Source organism: Ascaphus truei, chromosome 1 (assembly GCF_040206685.1).
Source record: "Ascaphus truei isolate aAscTru1 chromosome 1, aAscTru1.hap1, whole genome shotgun sequence".
NCBI lineage: Eukaryota > Metazoa > Chordata > Amphibia > Anura > Ascaphidae > Ascaphus > Ascaphus truei.
In genome coordinates, this window is record NC_134483.1 from 81,498,794 (window position 1) to 81,518,882 (window position 20,089).

Here is a 20,089-nt window from a genome sequence, read left to right on the forward strand (position 1 = left end):
AGCCAGAAAATGGGCAGCTAGCAAGTATTGTATTTAAAGAAATAGAACCCTGGGAATTTAAAATGGCCACCCAGCTGAAGTCAAATACAGACTCTGTAAAAATAGGGAAGAAAATTTGGTCCTGGTGTAAAGAACCCCACCACACGGAGCAGTGTCCCTTCAGGCCTTATTCAGACGTTGAGAATGAATGCATGCACAGTAATGCTAATGTTGTAAAACTTACCCAAGGGAAGGAAAAGTCTACAGAGAGGCCTGTGAGAGCTATGACCTCTACAAGCAAAATATGCCCACCTGTAGGACTACAACTATTTGGGGTTCTAGCAAATACAGTGACAACAGCTGCAATAGCGCCTCCTGAGGTCAGGAAGAAAAATATACCTGATAGCCCCAAAATGGAGGACAAAATACAGCGTTCCTGTAATGAACCCTACCCCACGGAAGAGTGGCCCTTCCAGTCCGATGAGGAGGAAGATATCTCTTATGGGGAACCCAAACCGAGTCACACCCACAAAACACCCCAAGAATGGTGGGGGTGCCTGAACTCGGTACGAACCGAAAAGACCGCTCCCTATGATGACGAATATGATCGGCGGGAGAAAGAGCGGGAGCAGTGGATCACCGAATATTTCCGTCAGCTATTACAGTTGCAAGAAAAGCCAGGTGGATCCAGTGATGCTGCTAAAATTTCAAATGAAGATGGAGACCCCAGTATCCCTGAGGGGACGGTGTCATCCAAAACAAAAAGGCGAAAAAGAAAAGCGGTTCTTCACTTACCGTGGAAGGAACAGACACATCTGCAGATCTTGCGGAGGAAAAGGGGGTCCGAAATGCCCTGCAGCCTAAAGAAAATGGAGAAGTCGTCCCGCGGATGACCGAATATCCAGAGGGCCCAAGGCAGAAGTCGTGTACCCCAAAGAAGTGTCTGTCCGGTGCTAATAGTGAAAAAACCTCAACCAACCATCCCAGGGAAGCGGAGCCGGAACCGGTGAGTGACGATCCCTTGACCAGCCCTGGGGATGCCCTGAAGGTTGCCAGGCGTGTCTGTGATCGGCTACGGGAAAATAACGTGAAGCTACAGAAAGATGTGCTCACAATGTACTCTTTGGCCAGGACAGAATTGGACGATCTCAAGACTGAGCTAGATACTGCAAACTCTACTATTACCGCCATGAATGAAAAGCAGAGCCAATCTGATAAAATGATGGCTAAGCTGAAGCGGAAGTATGAGGAGGCACTGAAGCAGATGACAGTCTTCCAGCAAGAGATGCACACTCTTCGCATAGAGCTGAATGCCTCACAACAGGAGGTCAACAGTGTCCGGACAGAGGTAGACGTATCTCAGAAGGAGGTTCATACACTCCGCAGAGCACTGGATGCCTCACATCATGAGATCAATAGCTGCCGCACAGAACTGGAAGTCTCCAGAAAGGAACTTCACAGTCTCACTGAGGAGCTGGACATTTCAAAGAAAACTATCCTACATCTTAACTTAGATCTCAAAGTCTCTCAGAAGGAGCTTCAGAACCTAAACCTGGAGATGGAAGTCTCACGCCAGGAGACAGCCCGCCTCCAAGCAGATGTGCAAAAATGGAAGGTGGACTGCAAGGAGGCCCTGAATAGTACAGAGACTGAAAAAAGAGAAAATTTAAGATTAAAAAAAGAAAATTCTGAGTTGACAGAACACGTCAAGGGAAAGAATGAAAAGCTGCATGAGCTTAAAGAAATAAATAAACTTTTTGAAGATGAAAATTTTGAAGCAGAGCATCGACTGCAGAACCAACTGCAAGGTCTGCGTACGCACCTCCAGTATGATGAGGAGAAGCAGCAAACGCTGCAGGAAGAAAAGCTGCAGGCTGCTAAAGAGGTACAAGCGCTGCAGGAACGTCTGAATACCCAGTACGTCCCCACAGAGCAGTATGAGGAGCTAAAGGCCACGCTGCATGTCTTCAGAGCATCATTGGAGGCGGAGCTTCGATACCAGGTGACTCTGTATGAGAGGGAGCGTGAGAAGGCTCAGAAACTGGAGCAAGAGCTGGAGAGACAGAGAGACTGTTCCATTCCCTTGAGTCAGTACACCAAGGAGAAAACAGACGCAGCGGCAACCTTGACGACAAAAATTACAGAGCTCCAGAATATGAAGGAGACACTGATACAGACTCAGAGAAAGCAAAGTGCGCAGATAAATTCCCTGAGAAGAGACTTGCAAGACGCACTCAAACAGATTGAGACTCTGCAGACCAGTAACTTACAGATTCCTCCAATACGGAAAAAGGTATTGGCTCTGCCCAAGCACCGGTATACCACAGTAACTAATGCCCGTGAGGACAAGGGTACAGTGAGAGTTGGGGACTCCACGCACCTTCAAAACAAGATTACGAAGTTTGAGCCACCTAAGAAAGCACTAGCCAAACCTATAGCTGCCCAATAGGCAACAAACAGAGGTAGGAGTGCAGAATTAAAGCCAGAAGAATCCTTAGGAAGCTGAGGAAGATGAAAAGATAGGACGTTCTCTGGAAAGGGAGGTGGAGGTGCAACTCAGTCCCAAAGAAGCTGAACTGGCGACTCCGTTGTGTGGAGGAGGTGCAGAAAGACCGCTTCAAGAGCGGAAAACTCTAAGGGCTAGTCCTAACTGCACTAAAAGTGTTGCCATACAGTTTGTCTACAAAAAGAGGAGTGCCCGATGCAACGGAAATCTCATGACCGCGCACTCGGTAAAAAGACTTTACTTGGAAAAAGTCCTCCTCGAGCGACTGAGGAGTGCTGATCTCAAGCACCTTCGGGAGGAGACAAAAATAAACTGGAGAAAGGGCTCCAATCCGAGCGGGGCAGAGGGTTCTCTTCCTCCATCCACTCTCATTCAAGTCACAGAAAGATCTCGAATGAGAGTGGAAGGATGGGCTTTGGCTGTGGTAAGCCCGAGCTTTCCACAAACAGGGGAGGTATGTAACAGGGGACTTATCCCTGTTCACAAATGTGCCTCTAATCCAGCAGTGTGGTGGTTAACTGCGGGTAGGCAATTAACTAACACCACCTGGCTGATTGCAGGTGGTAGAAAAAGCCTGCCTTTGAGACAGGAAGGGAGACACCTTAGCTCACACCTGAGCTGAACTAGGAGACAGAGCAGAGATTCCTTAGTCCACAACTGGGCTGAACCAAGGAAGGACAGATGTCTTGAGCGACAAGCTGACCACAAGACAAAGGGGACAAGATTCTAACCTGGAGCCTGACATTGCCTGTGCACACAAGGGTGCGGTTCCAAGAGAGCAGAGAAGCTTCCCCTACAGCAGCCCAGCTAACAGATAAGACTTTTCGTATAAGACTACTATCTATGTCTATGTGTATTGATAAATGTCTCCATGATTTGGGGCTGGTAAATAGCTTAGCTAACCAACCCAGTCAGAGAGGGCTGAGCTACATATGTAGATAGTCTCCAAAGCAGAGATAGGTTTTTTTTGTTTGGCTTATTCTCTTATGTTGATTTTTGCTGTGTTTAAAGCGACAGGCACAATAAAGCCTTGTTTTAATTTCACCTTAAAACAGTCTCCATTGTGTACCTCTGCACATGTCCTCCTACAAGGATCCAGACAGGAACCGGAGCACAGCCTCACCAATGTAACGTGGGACACGAAAGTTAATTCAAAGATGTATTGGATTAAAAGAACATAAGGACAAAGTTCTGACAGGACCCTGTGCGTGAAACATGTCAGAGTGCCTGTCAAGACTTTGTCCTTATGTTCATTTAATCCAATAAATCTTTGAATTAACTTTTCGTGTCCCACGTTACATTGATGAGGCTGTGCTCCGGTTCCTGTCTGGACTCTCAGGATGTACCCTGGACCTTCACTCCAAGCCAAGGGCACTTGAAGCAGTCTAGCTCTTCACGTACTCCCTGGTGAAGTAAGAGGAATAGTCTCCCACTCCACTCCCCTGGGGGAAGGAGTACAAACTGACAGAGCCCTGCACAGTTATTGGGGTAGACCAACCTCTCTGAAGGGTAGATGCAACTGCTGAATTTGGGGTGTGCAGCTTCTTAAATACAGGAAAAGCAGGAACCAGGTCTGAATCCCTGATTGGACACATAGGCCTAGTTGCACCGCCTCCCCTGTGACTCACTGAAGCTGCTAGGGGTGGGGAAAACCCAAGATTAGTCCTGGCAGGCCTGCGGTTACCAGGGCTTACTGTCAGGAGAAGGGCAGACTGGTAGCCAGAAACCAGCCCTGGCTACATAAGGAACCCCAACCCTCTCTAATAGCGCCTCTGAGATCAGATGCATTGTACATTCTTCTGTATTTGACACAGTAAATAAAAATACCACTTGTGGTCTGAAACCCTGCCTTTCCCCATTATTGCTAAACACAGGGGTGCTCAACTCCTCTTCAGGTTTTCAGGATATACCTGCTTCAGCACAGGTAGCTCAATCAATGGCTGTCTTCGACTGAGCCTCTGATTGAGCCACCTGTGCTGAAGCTGGGATATCCTGAAAATCTGACCTATTTGGCAAGGGGAGGGGGAAGCTGGAGGACTGGAGTTGAGCATCCCCGGCTTAGCAAACAGTGCTTCCACAGCAGCCAGGGATTCTGGGTATTGACATGCAAATGAGCACACAGTGTCACACGTTACTTACTTCTTATCCATATTAACATGGACCCTTATAAGCTTATGCCTGTCGTATTACACAGCTTTTCAGCACAGCCTGGGTTAAAGAAGTGCATAGCCAGTAAACCCACTCACAGACAGATGTTTCGACCTTTTGGGTCTCAACCAGTTGATTGCTGGCCTTGCAACATGAAGCTGGTATGTGGCTATAACCAGATTAAAAAAGTAAACAAGTCGAAACAGATGTCTGTGAATAGGTTTACTGGCTATGTACTTTATTAAACCAGGTTGTGCTGAAAAGCTGTGTAATACAGCAGGCATAAGCTTATAGGGATCCATGTTAAAATAGATAAAAAGGAAAGAGTAAAAAAAAAAAAAAACCTGATTAGCACTCAAAAAAGTAAATTAAAAAAACAAAACAAATACTTACGTTTTCCTTTTGGTCTCACCAAGTTTCTTCTTTAATGTATATAAAAAAAGTAGCAATACAGAAAAAATATATCAGCATACACAAGGAAAAGTCAGCAGATACACACTGTTATATGTGCATGTAGCCCAGGCCCCCCTTGGGCTTCCCCGGTGGCCCCTTACCTTCCGATCTGCTGCGGAAAGGTGCCGGTAGCCGTGGGAGCTGCAGTATCCCTGGAGAGGGAATGGATACATATCGTGCGCTAAGCCCACGCTAGTCAGTCGGTGCTGGGACAGGATAGGGGTAGGAGGTATGTGCAGGGGTCTGTGACTCCTGCACTAGGCCAGAATCAACCCCTTAGGCCCCGACTCCCCCTCAGCTTGTGGTTGCTGCAGGTACCGACCCATAGGATAGGGACACGGCCCTGTAGAACCAGCATAAGTGAGGGACATAGCCAGGACGCAGCAGCATCCTGGCCCTTGGTGGTCTGGGACCAGATCACCCCTGAAGAGACTATCGTTGAGGTGGACACCTTACGTGGAGACTCTCCCCTGCAATGACAGACACATCGGAGTTGTAAAGCACAGTTGGGTCCGTGAACCCAGTCGCAGGACACAGAGCGCCCGGGTGTGGACACACCCGGCAGGTACCTGTAAGGATCCGTGCTGTGGGTATACCCACTTCCAGCGCCTCCTTACCTTTATTACAGGCCATCCCAGTCGCGCGCGTCACCCCTACGGGCGCGTGCGGACCCAGGCCGCCATTAGTTGGCGCCGGGCATCAGACTCCGCCTCCTCTGACGCGGCACACGCACCTTGCATGTCTCTGCCCCCGCCCCGTCAGCTCCGCCTCCCAGGTCCCTCTTCTCCACCTGACCCTTCCCCTGTCCGTCCCTCTGCTCCTCCCCTTGCTCAAACTACTCCCAAATCCTCCGGTACGTCTCTCCCACTCTCCGCCTCCTCTGATGCGGCGCACGTACCTTGCATGCCCCTGCCCCATCAGCTACGCCTCCCAGGTCCTCTTTCCCTTGTCCGTCCCTCCGCTCCTCCCCTTGCTCAGACCACTCCCAAAGCCTCTGGTAATTCTCTCCTATCTGGGTCTTACTCGGGCCGCTCCGCTGTCCCTCCTCTCACTCTGATTGGTCCCAAACTCTCACACTCTGCTCTCCTATCAGGTCCTTCTTCGGGCCGCTCCTCTGTCGCTCCCCTTCCCCTGATTGGTCCCAGCCCCCTATTTAGTCCCCCTTCACCATTTCCTCTTTGCTCTGCATAGCTTCTCCTTGGTGCTGTCTGCTGTTGCCTGGCCTCTCTTGTCTTACAGTGTCCGTTCCTGTCCCTGGAAATTCTGCTGACCTCCCTGGATTTGACCTTTTGCTTTGGACTCTACTACGCTGCTCTCTGGAACCCTTTGGACTTCGCTTTGGACTTTCTACGCTGCAGACTTCTACAACCCCTGGACACGGCTCACGGACAATCGACTACACTGCTCTCTCCACTCCACGACCCAGGCTTACGGACACTCAACTATGCTGCTCTCTCCAATCCACGACCATTGGCTTACGAACTTTAGCCTTCTTCGCCGGAGCTGTCAAATACGGTATAATTTCTATTTTTGTTTACCCGGACCATCTCCGCTACTTCCACACTCCGGCCGTGCCTCCGTTTACTGTTAGGTGTGTGGTATTACTCCTTTCCACCTCAGTCCCGGGGTCTCGTCTGGCTTGTGGGCAGGTCGAGCGTTACAGTACCTTCCTCAAAGTGCACCAACACACAGTATAGTAGCAGCGCTGACCACATATAAAGGGAGGGGCTATATCCTTGTGGACACTAGGATGGTTGAGTGCCCGAGGGCCTCATAAGGGAGTGTGGACAAGATTGTAGGACGTTGGTGGGTGGTTACAGCCGTGCAGCTGGCGGGTAGCTGTAAGCAGTAGCCAATATATATATATATATATATATATATATATATACAGTGGTCGACAAATCACCAAAAAATCTACTCGCCGAACAAAAAAATCTACTCGCCACCTAGTACCAAACATGTGCTTCTTGGGCCAATAGGAACTCGCCACGATGTTAAATCCACTCGCCCGGGGCGTGCAAATGTATAAGTTTGTCGAACACTGTATATATATATATATATATATATATATATATATAGTTAGGGTGACCAGATTTTCAAAATGAAAAACCGGGACACATTAAAAAATTATTTATAAAACAAATTACATCACGTGACGCACCCCGTTGCCATGACAACTAGACACTGATGTCAGGCAGTGACATGTTGCCATGACAATGTGGCATCACGTGATGCCGCTGCACCATAATATGTCCCGTTGTCATGTCAACTTGATGCCGCATGACATCATGGAGTGTCTCGTTGTTATGGCAATGTGCATTACGTGACGTCGCGCAGCCATGTTGATGGAAAATTGAGGGGAGGATACAGTCACACACAGATACACAGATACACAGACACACAGACAGTGACACACACACAGACAGTGACACAGTGACACACAAACACAGTGACAGTGACACACACAGACACACAGTGACACACACAGTGACACACACACACACACACACACACACAGACAGTGACACAGACACAGACATAGTGACAGTGACACACACACACAGACAGTCACACACACAGTGACACACACCGTGACAGTGACACACACACACAGACAGTGACACACACACACAGTGACACAGACAGTCACACACACACACACACTGACACAGACAGTGACACACACACACACACACACACACACACACACACACACACACAATAAGCCCACCTCATCAAACACACACATAAAAATAAGGTCTCTCCCCCCTTGGGGTGGGTAAAGTGCCTGGGAGGAGGGTATAAGGGGGCATGTGGGTTACCTGGGGCCCGTTGATGGGCTGCTGGAGCAGCATAGGTAGCCAGTGCAGATGAGACTGGTAGGCCCGCGGAGCCTAAAGGGAGGGACAGAGGGGCGGAGCCTAAGGAAGGGAAGGACTCGGCATTACTGGAGGAGAGAAGGGAGGGGGGCAGTGCTGAGGGAAGGGGAGGCCCGGCTGGCAGCACCTTATCAAAACTCTGCCCACTCCGCATCCTCCAATCACAGCCGGAATTCTCCTGCTATCTCTGTGCCCCCATCCCCCCTCCGGCCGCTTGGGAGGGCAGCCAGCATCCTCCGCTCCCCGCAACCCCAAAAGCCGGGACCCCAAGTAAAAACCGGGACAATTTGAGAATTAATTGGAAACCGGGACAGCACATGAAAAACCGGGACTCTCCAGGCTAAACCGGGACATATGGTCACCCTATATATAGTAAACTGTTATTTAATGTTACCCAGAGTGTGGTTATTGTGTGAATATATGTGTACATACATATGGGTCCTGTAACGGGCCAATCCACATCATAGGATCCGTTACAGGTGGAGGCGCTGACGAACCTTGTTTCCGGATACACTCAGGCTCCCTGCAGCGGAGGCTCAGACCTCCTGTGAGCAACAGGTATTGCACCACACGCTGTAGTCACATCACCTCACAGAAGATGGGGGATACATGTTACATGCAAAATAGAGCAACGTTTCAAGGCCTCCTGGCCCCTTCATCTATATTTTTTCTGTATTGCTGCTTTTTTTGATACATTAAAGAAGAAACTTGTGAGACCAAAAGGAAAACGTAAGTCTTTGATTTACTTTTTGAGTGTAGATCCAGTATGTTTTTTTTTGTATAGTTGTATGCATAGAGTGACTATATGTTTCCCAGGGCAAATAGTAGACAGGGTGAGTGCTAGTTCATTCTATTCTTTTAAGAAGTAAAGAATGCCAACACTGCTCAATTACATGTCATTACCCAGAATCCCTGGCTGCAGTGGAAGCACTATTTGCTACCAGGGGTGCGCAAACTGGGGGGCGGGTGATTTTTCTGGGGGGGGAAACGGATCTCTGTACATCTTTCCGATGAAATAATAATTAACACGTTTTAGTTTATTTGACCCTTTCGTTGCCATGTCACAGTACATTTGTAATGAGTTGCTGGTCCCTCCGGCAGCGAACGTGTAACGTCCCTACGTTATTGGCGGGAATACTTTTGCGTGAGAAACGAGTTCTCCCCCAGGCGCATAGAGCGCCCCCTTTTTCCGGCATCACTCCAGAAGGTTAGTTTCGCTGGTACAGTGGAGTCCTCGGTGTGGTTCGCTAGAGAGAGGGCAGCGCGACGTTGGCTTCCGGCGGCGCTCAGTCCCTCTTGGATGTTCCACCTCTGTGGTAGTGTGACGCGGGAGGGAGCCGCCGCTGCTCGCTGTGTTTGGCCCCGTTGTGCAGCCGCCGCCATGAGCTTCGGGCCCACCGCGGTGATTCAGGTCACCAACCTGTCCGCCGCCGTCACCAGCGAACAGATGCGGACACTCTTCACCTTTCTGGGGGACATCGAGGAGCTGCGGCTCTACCCGCCCGAGTAAGTGTGAGGCTGCGGGCCCGGGGTATGCACGGGGCTAGATTGGCGTTACAGGCCGTGTGTGTGTAGGGCTGGGGAGGGGAGGATGTGTGTGTGTCAGTGGCAGATGTTATTGCTTCCGTTACACAACTGCGAAACCACAAGTGATCGCAGCAGTAAAACGCTGGCTAGTCTGTACATCTGTATGGTGAGGCGCCCTGTAACTGCTCAGGCTCACCAGCACTTATGTATAACATAATCACTGTGCCATGCAGTATATAGCTTTTAAAATCCATATGCTGCAGATGTTGTTTTTGGCATGTGTGCCCGAGGCTCCGATTTATATATGGAATCCTTTTTATGTCACTCATCATGTGTATGTCACAACTATTGGTGGGTTTGTAATCTGGGCCCGAGGGACTAAAGTAAAGTTCCCACTGCACAGCAAACTCAGCAGAGCAGAATTTAACATACCGTACACTCACAGGGGAGGGAGGTTGTGTTGATGCCGACAATGTTGCAGCACAGAACACAATTTCAAGTTACTATGGCATCCTGCTCCAAAATGTACTATATATATAAAACATTTTTTAAATTATATCTGAGGCACAGGAAGGAGTTTTTTTTTTTTTTTTTAAACCAGATTAGAGGTTGGCAATTTACCCCTTTTTGCTTTTTAGAGGGGCAGCAAAGCTTTGCAGCGACATTTTTTGTCCCTTGTGACACTAAAAGGGATATTCCAATAACAAAAGTCATATGATGCCATATTTAAACATTAAAATGGGCAATAAAGAGTATTGCCACTTGCATTTGTCTATACCAATGACACTGTGTGCTAAAAGCACACGTTGGAAAAATACTGAGCAATCTGACACTGCCTCCAGGATCCTGAATGCTGCCCACCTATTACAACAAGATCAGCCTATGAAGTTGATTACTTGTGTGATATGTGGGCGTTCTGGCTGTGTTTAGAAAGCTTGTGAACGCATGGCTGAGAAGTTGTAACATGGATAATGCTTTCACTATATTGCATCTCTAATCTAGTGCTGGTTGACTGCTCCACTGTTGTACTTCAAGACTTTTTTTTTTTTTATGCAATCCTAAACATAAATGCTTATCTGGGCATGTCCATGGTAAATATCCATCCATTGAAGTCAAAATGTATTCCTCTAGAAAGCAGAGACGTGAATCCGTGTGATGGAATAATGGTTTATTAATAGAAGGCATAAAGTATTCTGTGCACTGATTGAAATCCCGATTCAATTAGAAATGACCATTTGTTGCCCCCTAAAATAAACATTTTGCTGTTTTATTCTCTAGTAATTGGTATACGCTCACAACGGCTTCAGACAGTCTTGTATGACTTCTAAAATTTGGGGTTCTGCACCTAGAGTAAAGATAATTTTGAATAGTATGCAAATAAGTAAAAATGTTTATTGATCAATACATTTTGTCACCTTTCTGAAATCAATCTGAGGACCTCCAGGTTACTGCAGAATTTCACTTTTAATGTTTGCCAGCAAAGTGTTAAATGACCATTGGGTCACTAAATAACGCGACGCTGTGAGGATGTTGCAGCTTACTATGGGGCATCGACTCTGGACAGATCTATGTGACCATATTGTTCATGCTTTACCAGGAGACTTAACATTTTGCACTTGCTGGGGTTGCACTTTTCGGCTAATGGGGATTCATGATCAATTTTGGGTAAAAGCAAAAATATCTGGTGGTATTGATGTTTTATGGGTGATTGAATATTTCTAAGGAAGTCTGTTACACCGATTTAAGCTGTTTATTTTTTAGTGCCTGTTAAATGGCACAGCCTCTTTATTTAAAAGTACTTTTTTTTGCTGGTGGCGATTTTATGGCAATATCAGAACCAAATACCATTATATTAATTTAGAAATACAGAGGCAAAATACAGCCCTCCCATCTACATGAAAGGCTCATTTTTAAAGCAGCAGTTATCTCTTCTCACAATTGTTTTGTGCGTATGTGTATTCTATATCCTTTCTATTGCAGGCATAGCATGTAATTTCCCCCTCAACCTGCACCACGCTTCTAATAATTGAAGGGGACGTTTCTTCACATGTAACACACGCACACTACTATACAGTAGAATGTCTTTATCTAGTTTTTTCCTTATCACTGATTTTGGGGGGGGGGGGGGCGGGGGGTAATGTGCTTCCATTGTACTGTACTGCGGAATAAACTGGCACTTATAAACAAACGATAATACTAAGAACGGGCATCACATGGAGCTCACTTTCAAAATAGGTCATTGAATAGAACTGTACTTATTTTTAATAAGGTGTACTGTGTACAGCTGTAGTGTTTGTTTTTCTGGAGTGGCTTTAAACATTTGAATAGTCAATCATTATTAATTTGCATAAATTCCACTTCGTGTTAGTGACTGCATAAGTCATGGTACAGTAGAGTGGGGTTCTCAAACTTTTCCTTATGGGAGACTTTAATATTGATGATCATTTGCCCGACTGCCATGCTTGCACTCGGGGGTGGAGGGGAGGGGGTATAGAGACAGAGACACTTTAAGTGATTATTCTTGGGGCGGTGGTTACCGCAGGTGATCTGGGAATGATAGTTGGAAACCCTGCAGTATGATGAACCTTTTAATCTTGTACAGAGATAACAGAGCATCTATCTGTGCATGATTAAACAAAACCCATTTGAAGGATGGAAATCCCATGCAGCCTTGCGCAGTTTCCCATTTGGCTGGAACGTGAGACCAGGAAGTGGTGGCAGAGGAGTTGTTTGCCGTGTGTTCACCGAGTCCGGACAGTTTGCGTTCACGCTGAGCCCCTGCTGCCACTTTGCGGTCAGTATTCGTTCCCCTCATTTGGGTATTTAACAAGGCATCCTAGTACCCCCGTAGTGGGTGTTATTTTGATATTGCCTTGTTTTATTTCTGTGCTTCATTGGAAGCTTACAGTTTTAGCATCCTCATTGTAGGAGTAGCCGCATGTGTGTTTTTAATGTGTTTTTTTGGTTTGGTGTTTTGGTATTATTGTCTTTTGTGGTCCAGTGTGACCATTTATTAAATACTAGTATTTTATACTAATCCGCAGTGCGCTGGTGCGATTTTTGTTTGTTTTTTCTAGCTAAATTAGATGTATTTACATTAGAAAAGAGGCGTCTAAGAGGGGATATGATAACTTTATACAATTATATTCGGGGACAATACAAGGAGCTTTCAAAAGAACTATTCATCCCACGGGCAGCACAAAGGACTCGGGGCCATCCCTTAAGGTTCGAGGGAAGGAGATTTCACCAGCAACAAAGGAAAGGGTTCTTTACAGTAAGGGCAGTTAAAATGTGGAATTCATTACCCATGGAGACTGTGATGGCAGATACAATAGATTTGTTAAAAAAAAGGTTGGACATCTTTTTAGATGGGAAAGGTATACAGGGATATACCAAATAAGTATACATGGGAAAGATGTTGATCCAGGGATTAATCTGATTGCCAATTCTTGGAGTCAGGAAGGAATGTATTTTTCCCCTTAATGGGGTTTTATTGTTTGCTTTCCTCTGGATCAATAAGTAAGTATAGATAAAGGATAAAGTAACTGTTGTCTAAATTTAGCATAGGTTGAACTTGATGGACGTACGTCTTTTTTCAACCTCATCTACTATGTAACTATGTAACTGTAACTATGTAGTATTGACTATTATTAAAGTTGGCAGCTCAAACTGCTGGGAACATTGGCAACAAATTATCACAAACAAGAAAGTGTTGCAAAGATCTTGCACTGCTGGGGAGGTGGGCTAAAACCTGTTATAGAAATCAAAGGATGCTCAGTATATTAAAACTCATTAAAAATAGCATTGAGTTTAATTTAAAAAATGTAGTAAATATTATTTAATACTTATGAACTGATTAAAAAAATGTAGGTTATTGCATGGATTGCTTTTTTTTTTTTTTAATGATTTACATTTGCTTAGTTGGTCCTTTTTTTGTATTAACAATTGAAGGCTCCAGAAGGCTGTTAAACATCCTACAAATGATGTTTCTAAGTAAAAATTGAAAAGAAGCATTTATCTGGACATTGCAATAAAGTGAAAGCATTTTGCCAAGTTACACTTTTTTTTACCTGAATATCAGGCATGTATGAAGTCACAATCATAACTTTTTTTCCAAGACTAATTTCTCCCTTTTTATTTTTTCAGCAATGCACCTCTTGCTTTTTCCTCCAAAGTATGTTATGTTAAGTATCGCGACCCTACGAGTGTCGGTGTGGCCCAGCATCTAACTAACACGGTTTTTATTGACAGAGCTCTGATAGTTGTGCCCTGTGCAGAAGGTTGGTATTGGTGTTATTCTTCTGTGATGTTGCTCTGTCCCGTTTGTTCACTGCTTTTTAAAAAAATTTTTTTAGCATGTTTGTTTCCCAACTCTGAAAATAAAATGTTAAAACCCTCTTCAATAAAAATGTAATTCAGTCAGGTGAACCTTTTAGTGCTCTACTTTGCTGGTTACTAAAAGGGTTTAAAAAACATATCGTCTTTTACAGGGGTACTCGACTTCAGTCCTCAACCCCCAACAGGTCAGGTTTTCAGGATATCCCAGCGTCAGCACAGGTGGCTCAATCAGTCCCTGCTTCAGCACAGTGAAGTCGAAGATTGAGCCATGTGTGCTGAAACTGGGATATCCTGAAACCCTGACCTTTTGGGGGGCATGAGGACTGAAGTTGGACAACACTGTTCTATTACATAAAGTTGAATGTGTTCATCTGAAAGCTAATGGGCGTATCACTCATTACTTTTTATAAACTTAATTGATGGTGAACCTTTCACTTCAATCATTGTTTCTCAGAGCAGGAATAACGATCTGCCAAGTTAGAAATACAGACTTATGAAATGACAATTGGTGCAGTGAATAATGTAACATAAATAGTTGTGTAGTATACAAGCCTGCATGCAAATCCCATCACCTACGATTTTGGTCAACTTTGGCCTTTTAAAAGTTTTGAGGGACAAAAGAGGGCTTGTTAAAGAGATTGCTTGCATATCATCCTGTCAGCGGTTAAACTCCATTTGGTCAATTAAAACCACACTTAGTTTAGTGTACATGGTTTTACCATTTAAATACCAAGTTTCAATTTTTTTTTCCCATTTTCTGACTTTTTTTTTTTTCTTTCTAGCTTTTGGTTATTTTGTACGTTTGTAAAAAAATTTTTAATACATTTTCTTTCATTCATTTTAAAACTACAGTTCAAGCTGCCGTTTAAAATTATTTATTTTTTCATTTAATATGTGCATCAATCGATTCTGCACACTGACAAGTGATTAGCTAAGTTGCCGATCGATCTGTTCTCCTGTAATAATAGATCGCTGAATATTCGGCTTAGGGGTTCTTTATATCACTGTTAGGGCTGCAGTATATTACCCAAGATGCAAAGGTCTGTGTGGAAGATCATGTGACCATGCAGGCACTAGATATAATTGGTGTACTGCTAGAGAGGGGGCAGGACTCAAGAGCCAGAGCCTGTCTCAGAAGAGGAAGGGGATGTGGCTTTGCAAAGGGTTGCTATAGAAACTAAAATGCTTGTTACATTAGAATACATTAAAAATGTATTTTATTCATAGTACAGAACTGATTTATTAAAAAACACATGTTGGATATTGCTTGAACTGCAGCTTTAAATCATAAGCACCCTGTAAACTCAATCTTAGTCAGGGGGTCAGAAATACAAAGCAAAGTAGTGTGTCCTGGGGCACGGAATAAGGGTAAGCTTGAGAGATGGCTTTAAGATATCTAGTCTCTTTGGCTTTCATAAATGAATTGGCGTAGCAGCACAAATAATTTGTCCCTCTTTGTTCCTGACCCCGTACAGGAATTTTTTTTCTTAGTGCCTAAATGATAACTTTACTACAAAAATGCCTAATCACAGTAACAAGTAAATCATATAGAATATTTTTAACAATTGGTGACCATAACCTAATCAAGTGTATGTATTCAGATCTATATATCCTAATCAATGCTAGATGTCAGAATGTTGCTTTTATAAATACATGTACAGTAATGCTTTTTATTGACTAAAGTAATGAATGTACCATATTATATTATCATTTAAGATTTGACACCGAGCATGGGGGACCTTTAGAGGTCACAGTGCTGATCAGCTCTACTGCATAGCGAACAGGGGACAGCAGAATATAACACAATGTATTAATGAAGAGCTTTACCACTGTGATCTTTAAATGGACCTACACGTGTGGCCTGTGTTATGTAAATTGGATAGCTGTTACAGTTCCTGCATTTACTCGATGTATTTGGACATCTGGTTTTCGAGTAATTGTTTGTTCTGATTTATTTTTTTGTGTGCATGTATCTATGTATTTTTCATTGTTATTAAATGAATTGTAGCCACTTATAGTATTTTTCTGTATTAATTGATGTATTAGTTGCCATATCTGGGTTGGGAAAGTAAACTGACTGCTTCTGGGTAAGTTTCAGCAGCATTTTATTGCTATTTTGTCCTCATATAGGAAAGCAGATTCAAATAGTTTGTACTTCTTCCTTCGGTTTAAAAAAAAAAAAAAAAAGCAGGTGCCCTACTCGTAAGTAATCTTATTTAATTAGTAGTAATGTCTCCAATTTCACAAGTATATACTAAGAAATTAAATACGGCTGTTTTTGTTGCACATATCCACTAGTTTGACTTAATATGTTCTTCAAGGCGTATATTCACTTTTTAAGGCATTATTAAATCAATCAAAAACACTTCTCTTCTAACATTTCTGCTGTCATATAATGAATTATCTTGCAAGCGTAAATGGAAATATCCCTCCCCTTCTTTGAAAAACTGGAGACGGACAATCTCTGTGTCTGTAGAGTTGTTAAGGCTGGGGCCATGGTGCCTTCGACCCGTGGGGAGGCGGCCGTGACGTCACCCGCGTGAAGCGGGTGCGTTTTGTGGCCAGTGGAGATGCGCCGTGGGGGGAGTGCCTAGGGGCGTCACGGAGCTGGTTCTCCCTCATTGGGCGAACCGCTCACGTGACCGGCCTGTCATGCCAAGAAATCAGATTTCTTGCGCGTCGCGCGCGCCCGCACACCACATGGATGCGATCACTGCCTTAAGGCAATCTGATCGCTCGGTGTGCGGACGCCTTCGCATGGTCTGCGGCACCATGGTCCCAGCCTAAGGTAGAATAGGAGCAGTGGAAAGCTATAGGGACTGGCATCTTTTGTCTCAACTAGAGTAATTAGTAATTCCCATGTATACTTTTATTCCATTTAGTTTGATTTATTTTCCTACCAACTAGACCATTGGGAATGGAGTGATTTTGAATATAATTCATCTTTGACTCGGCCACTTTGCAATATATAGGATAAGTGAGCCTTTATTCTATCAATGAAAAATATTGTTGTGGTATTGCTTCTGTTTTTCACATGGGTTACTATATATTATATTAACATTTGTTAATCATTTTGAGGGAAATGTAAAATATCAACCATTACAATATATATTTTTTTGCAATTACATGTAACTAATTTGACAACACAGGTTGGAAACCACAGACTTTGTGTGAGTGCACATTTAAGACAGGTGAATAGATGTATATTTGTTTTTAAGGAGACGGCAGAATAGGAAATTGAGCTTTAGCGTGCAAGTGTTCAGTGTATTGCACAGTAAATCACTGCACTACAGCCCCCTCCCTCCTCCAGTTTAGTGATTAAATAGTATTGGACAAGGAAAATATTCTACAAAATGTGCAGAGTACTTAGGGACTTTTTGTTGCTGTTCAACCACCTTCCCACAGAAATGTGCTGTGCTTAGACTTTTCTCATAACAAGTAAACCAGTATACTTTCCTCACTGTCCTATTAAGTAGCCTAAAGTAAGCAGCCTTTCTATCACAATCAGAATTTTATTTTTCTGTCCACGAAAAAAACCACTATTGCATGTTTTCATGGTTCTAATTATACATTTGCATTTGGTCTGAAACTAAAATGTTGTGACTTTGCTGCCCCTTACGTAAAAGAATGTATCGTGTGATATCACTCATGACCTGCTTACAATGGATATTTTTGTTCTCATCTTCTTAATCTTCATCCTTATTTACATGCTTTATAGAAGGTAGAGATGAGCCATAGCCATGCATCACCTAACAGGGAATGAAGAGGTGTAAATACCCTCTTGCATTGGGGGAGCTCTTCAACTCTACTGCTGGGATGGGTACTCGAGAGTTTGGAGTTTGTCTGTCCTCTTCCATACAGTCCACAGGCCAGATAACAAGCACTAAACCTAGTGTTGCAGCTTAAGGCTGTGATTATACCAGAAATCGCCCGTGGTGTCTCCTGTAGAGACCAAGTGGCGCAAAAACAAGTGTTATACATCCCTGAAAACTGCTTATACCAAATTCACCTGTCTCCCCGCTCGCTGCTACAAAGCAGGAGACAGTTGAGGAGACGGGTAAATTTGTTTTCGAGCAGCGGCACCCACGTCACATGACGCAGCCGTCCAATCAAAGTGAAGTTCAGTGCACCAATCATGTTCCCCCAAAATCCAACCAATGAAAATCCTAGAAAAAATTTACCTCAGGATTGCATACAAAATACAGTTTTCCTTTATTGAAAAGCCATATATACTTTGAACATACAATACACATTGAAGAACATAGATCATTATTGACTAACTTAATTAATTAAAAATGTAATTAATTAAATTACATTGATTTATTTTATTAATCAATCACTTTTTATGGACAAATCTTCAATGGAAGAATTCATTGGATTGGTGTTGGAAATGCAGGCGTTGTGGTAAAGGAAGTGACATCTGAGCATGTCTCCCCTGCAGTCGCTTGCTAAATCACTTGTGCATGTGCACATGTAGCTCTGCACCATCGCTACTTATGAAGCCACTGGAGAGCGCTGCTGCATTGAAGCTCTTGGTATAATCACAGCCTTAAATAGGAATTAACAAAGGTTGAACATGATGGACATTTAATTTCTTTTTAACCTAATCTACTAGGTCACTAGGAATTGGAATTAGTAAAATGCGTAATTGTGGTCTGGCTTGCAACTCTGCAAAGCTGTGCAATGTAGGTCAAAGTAGAGTAACTAATTACTGCCTGAAGAGTAACTTCCTGATCCACATGATATAAAAGGTGCACTGAACATGGATGTATTCAACCTAATATCGACTCTTGTTTCATCAATGTATTAGTAATCCCGGGTTAAAACTGATCTGTCATTCTGTTGAGCAAGTAAAGAAATTGCATATTTCCTATGGGAGGAAAGTTTACATTCGAACTTTAAAGCACCAGTCCTGCTAGGGGATGATCACAGAATCTAATATACCGAGAATAAAGGCACCATTTTGTACTTGTCGTCATAAATGTATTTTAAGGTGTGCCCAAATGCTTAACTACTATTACCCCTGAATCCTCAACTCTGTAGTTTCTATTGCAGTATAAGTTGAAGGATTTGAGGCAGTATGGATCTTTAATGCAACTTTGGCAAGATAACTTCAGTACTAAAACAAAAATAGTTTAGTTGTGAAATCAAGATGAAGGACCAACTTAAAATGTGTATTCCCTTATTTTAACAAACAAGTGGAGCTGGTGCTTTTCAGTTAGGCAGGCTTCGGGAAAATAAAACACGCTAATTTGAGCAGCATTTAGACCCTTCATTTTCTTTTATGTCCACATTTCAAAGTAGATGGATTTTAACAATTTGGTTTTGTATGTTTTCTTTTCTGTGTGATTATTTGTGCATTATTAGATGACTAGCCTGGCCAAGGCAGACCCTGTTACACTTGCCTGTGTAAGGCACTGTTTGCCATGCCACTAAACCAGCCGTCAAGTGAAACCTTCATGTGAGGATGAGCTCGGAGTCTGACTGCTGAAGATGGACGCCCTGTCTCTGTTTTTTGTTTTTTTCCTTTCTTTTTCTTTGTTTCTTTTTTTTTTTTTGTCTTTTTTTTTTGTTTTGTTCTTTTCTTTATTTTTGTTTTTACATTTAAAATTGAATGCTAGTTTCTCTGTTATCTCTCCCTGTAGAATTTGGACCAAAGCGAGCTTGTGCTGATGAAATGAAAGTTGATTTAACCTGATTTTTATTTTATTCCACTTCCATTTAGTTAGAGAGCTCCCGTTTTGTGCATTTGGGACATTGTGCCATAAAATACACGCTGTCCCACAAACCGAACTACCAGGCTTGCTTGTCTTATCTCCAGTACATCAGTTTAACAAAAAGGCCTATTTTAATTACTACATGTCTGTATCTTGGTCTTCTAGTAAATGTTATGTTTCATTTTTGATGTTTACCCATTTTTTCCCCCCCGTGGTCTCGGTTAAAAAAATTATATATATAATTTAGAAGCATGTCTTTGAGGGCACCAATATACAGCTTGCTATTTAACATTGATATACTATGGTAACATTGAATCAACTTTTTCTTTAGTAAATAGAATTAAATAGTACTCGTCCTCACTAGGTTAGTTTTACAGGGGTAAGAAACAACTAAAATGTTTTTTTTTTTTTTTTATCAGAGGCGCATTTCAGTGTTTTGAATAGTACCAATTTAAAAAAATGTAAACACTTTTTTTTAAAGAACTCAAGTGTTGTCAGAAATCATACTTCAATGTTTTGGGGAAATGCATGTTTTTTCCCCA

The 20,089-nt window shown here is 43.4% G+C and overlaps 1 protein-coding gene across 2 annotated transcripts in view; it reads left to right on the forward strand.

Annotated features, from left to right (window-relative positions):
• Nucleotides 1-9,238: 9,238 nt before the first annotated feature.
• Nucleotides 9,239-20,089, forward strand: part of SREK1 (splicing regulatory glutamic acid and lysine rich protein 1) — a 45,882-nt gene continuing 35,031 nt past the window's right edge. The window contains exons 1-2 of one of the 2 annotated variants that reach the window (XM_075590379.1): nucleotides 9,239-9,471; nucleotides 13,639-13,772. In XM_075590379.1, the coding sequence (XP_075446494.1) occupies nucleotides 9,266-9,471; nucleotides 13,639-13,772 (340 nt within the window). In that variant the 5' untranslated portion in view covers nucleotides 9,239-9,265. The remainder of the gene's footprint in view (nucleotides 9,472-13,638; nucleotides 13,773-20,089) is intronic. The other variant, XM_075590369.1, reaches the window with a different exon arrangement.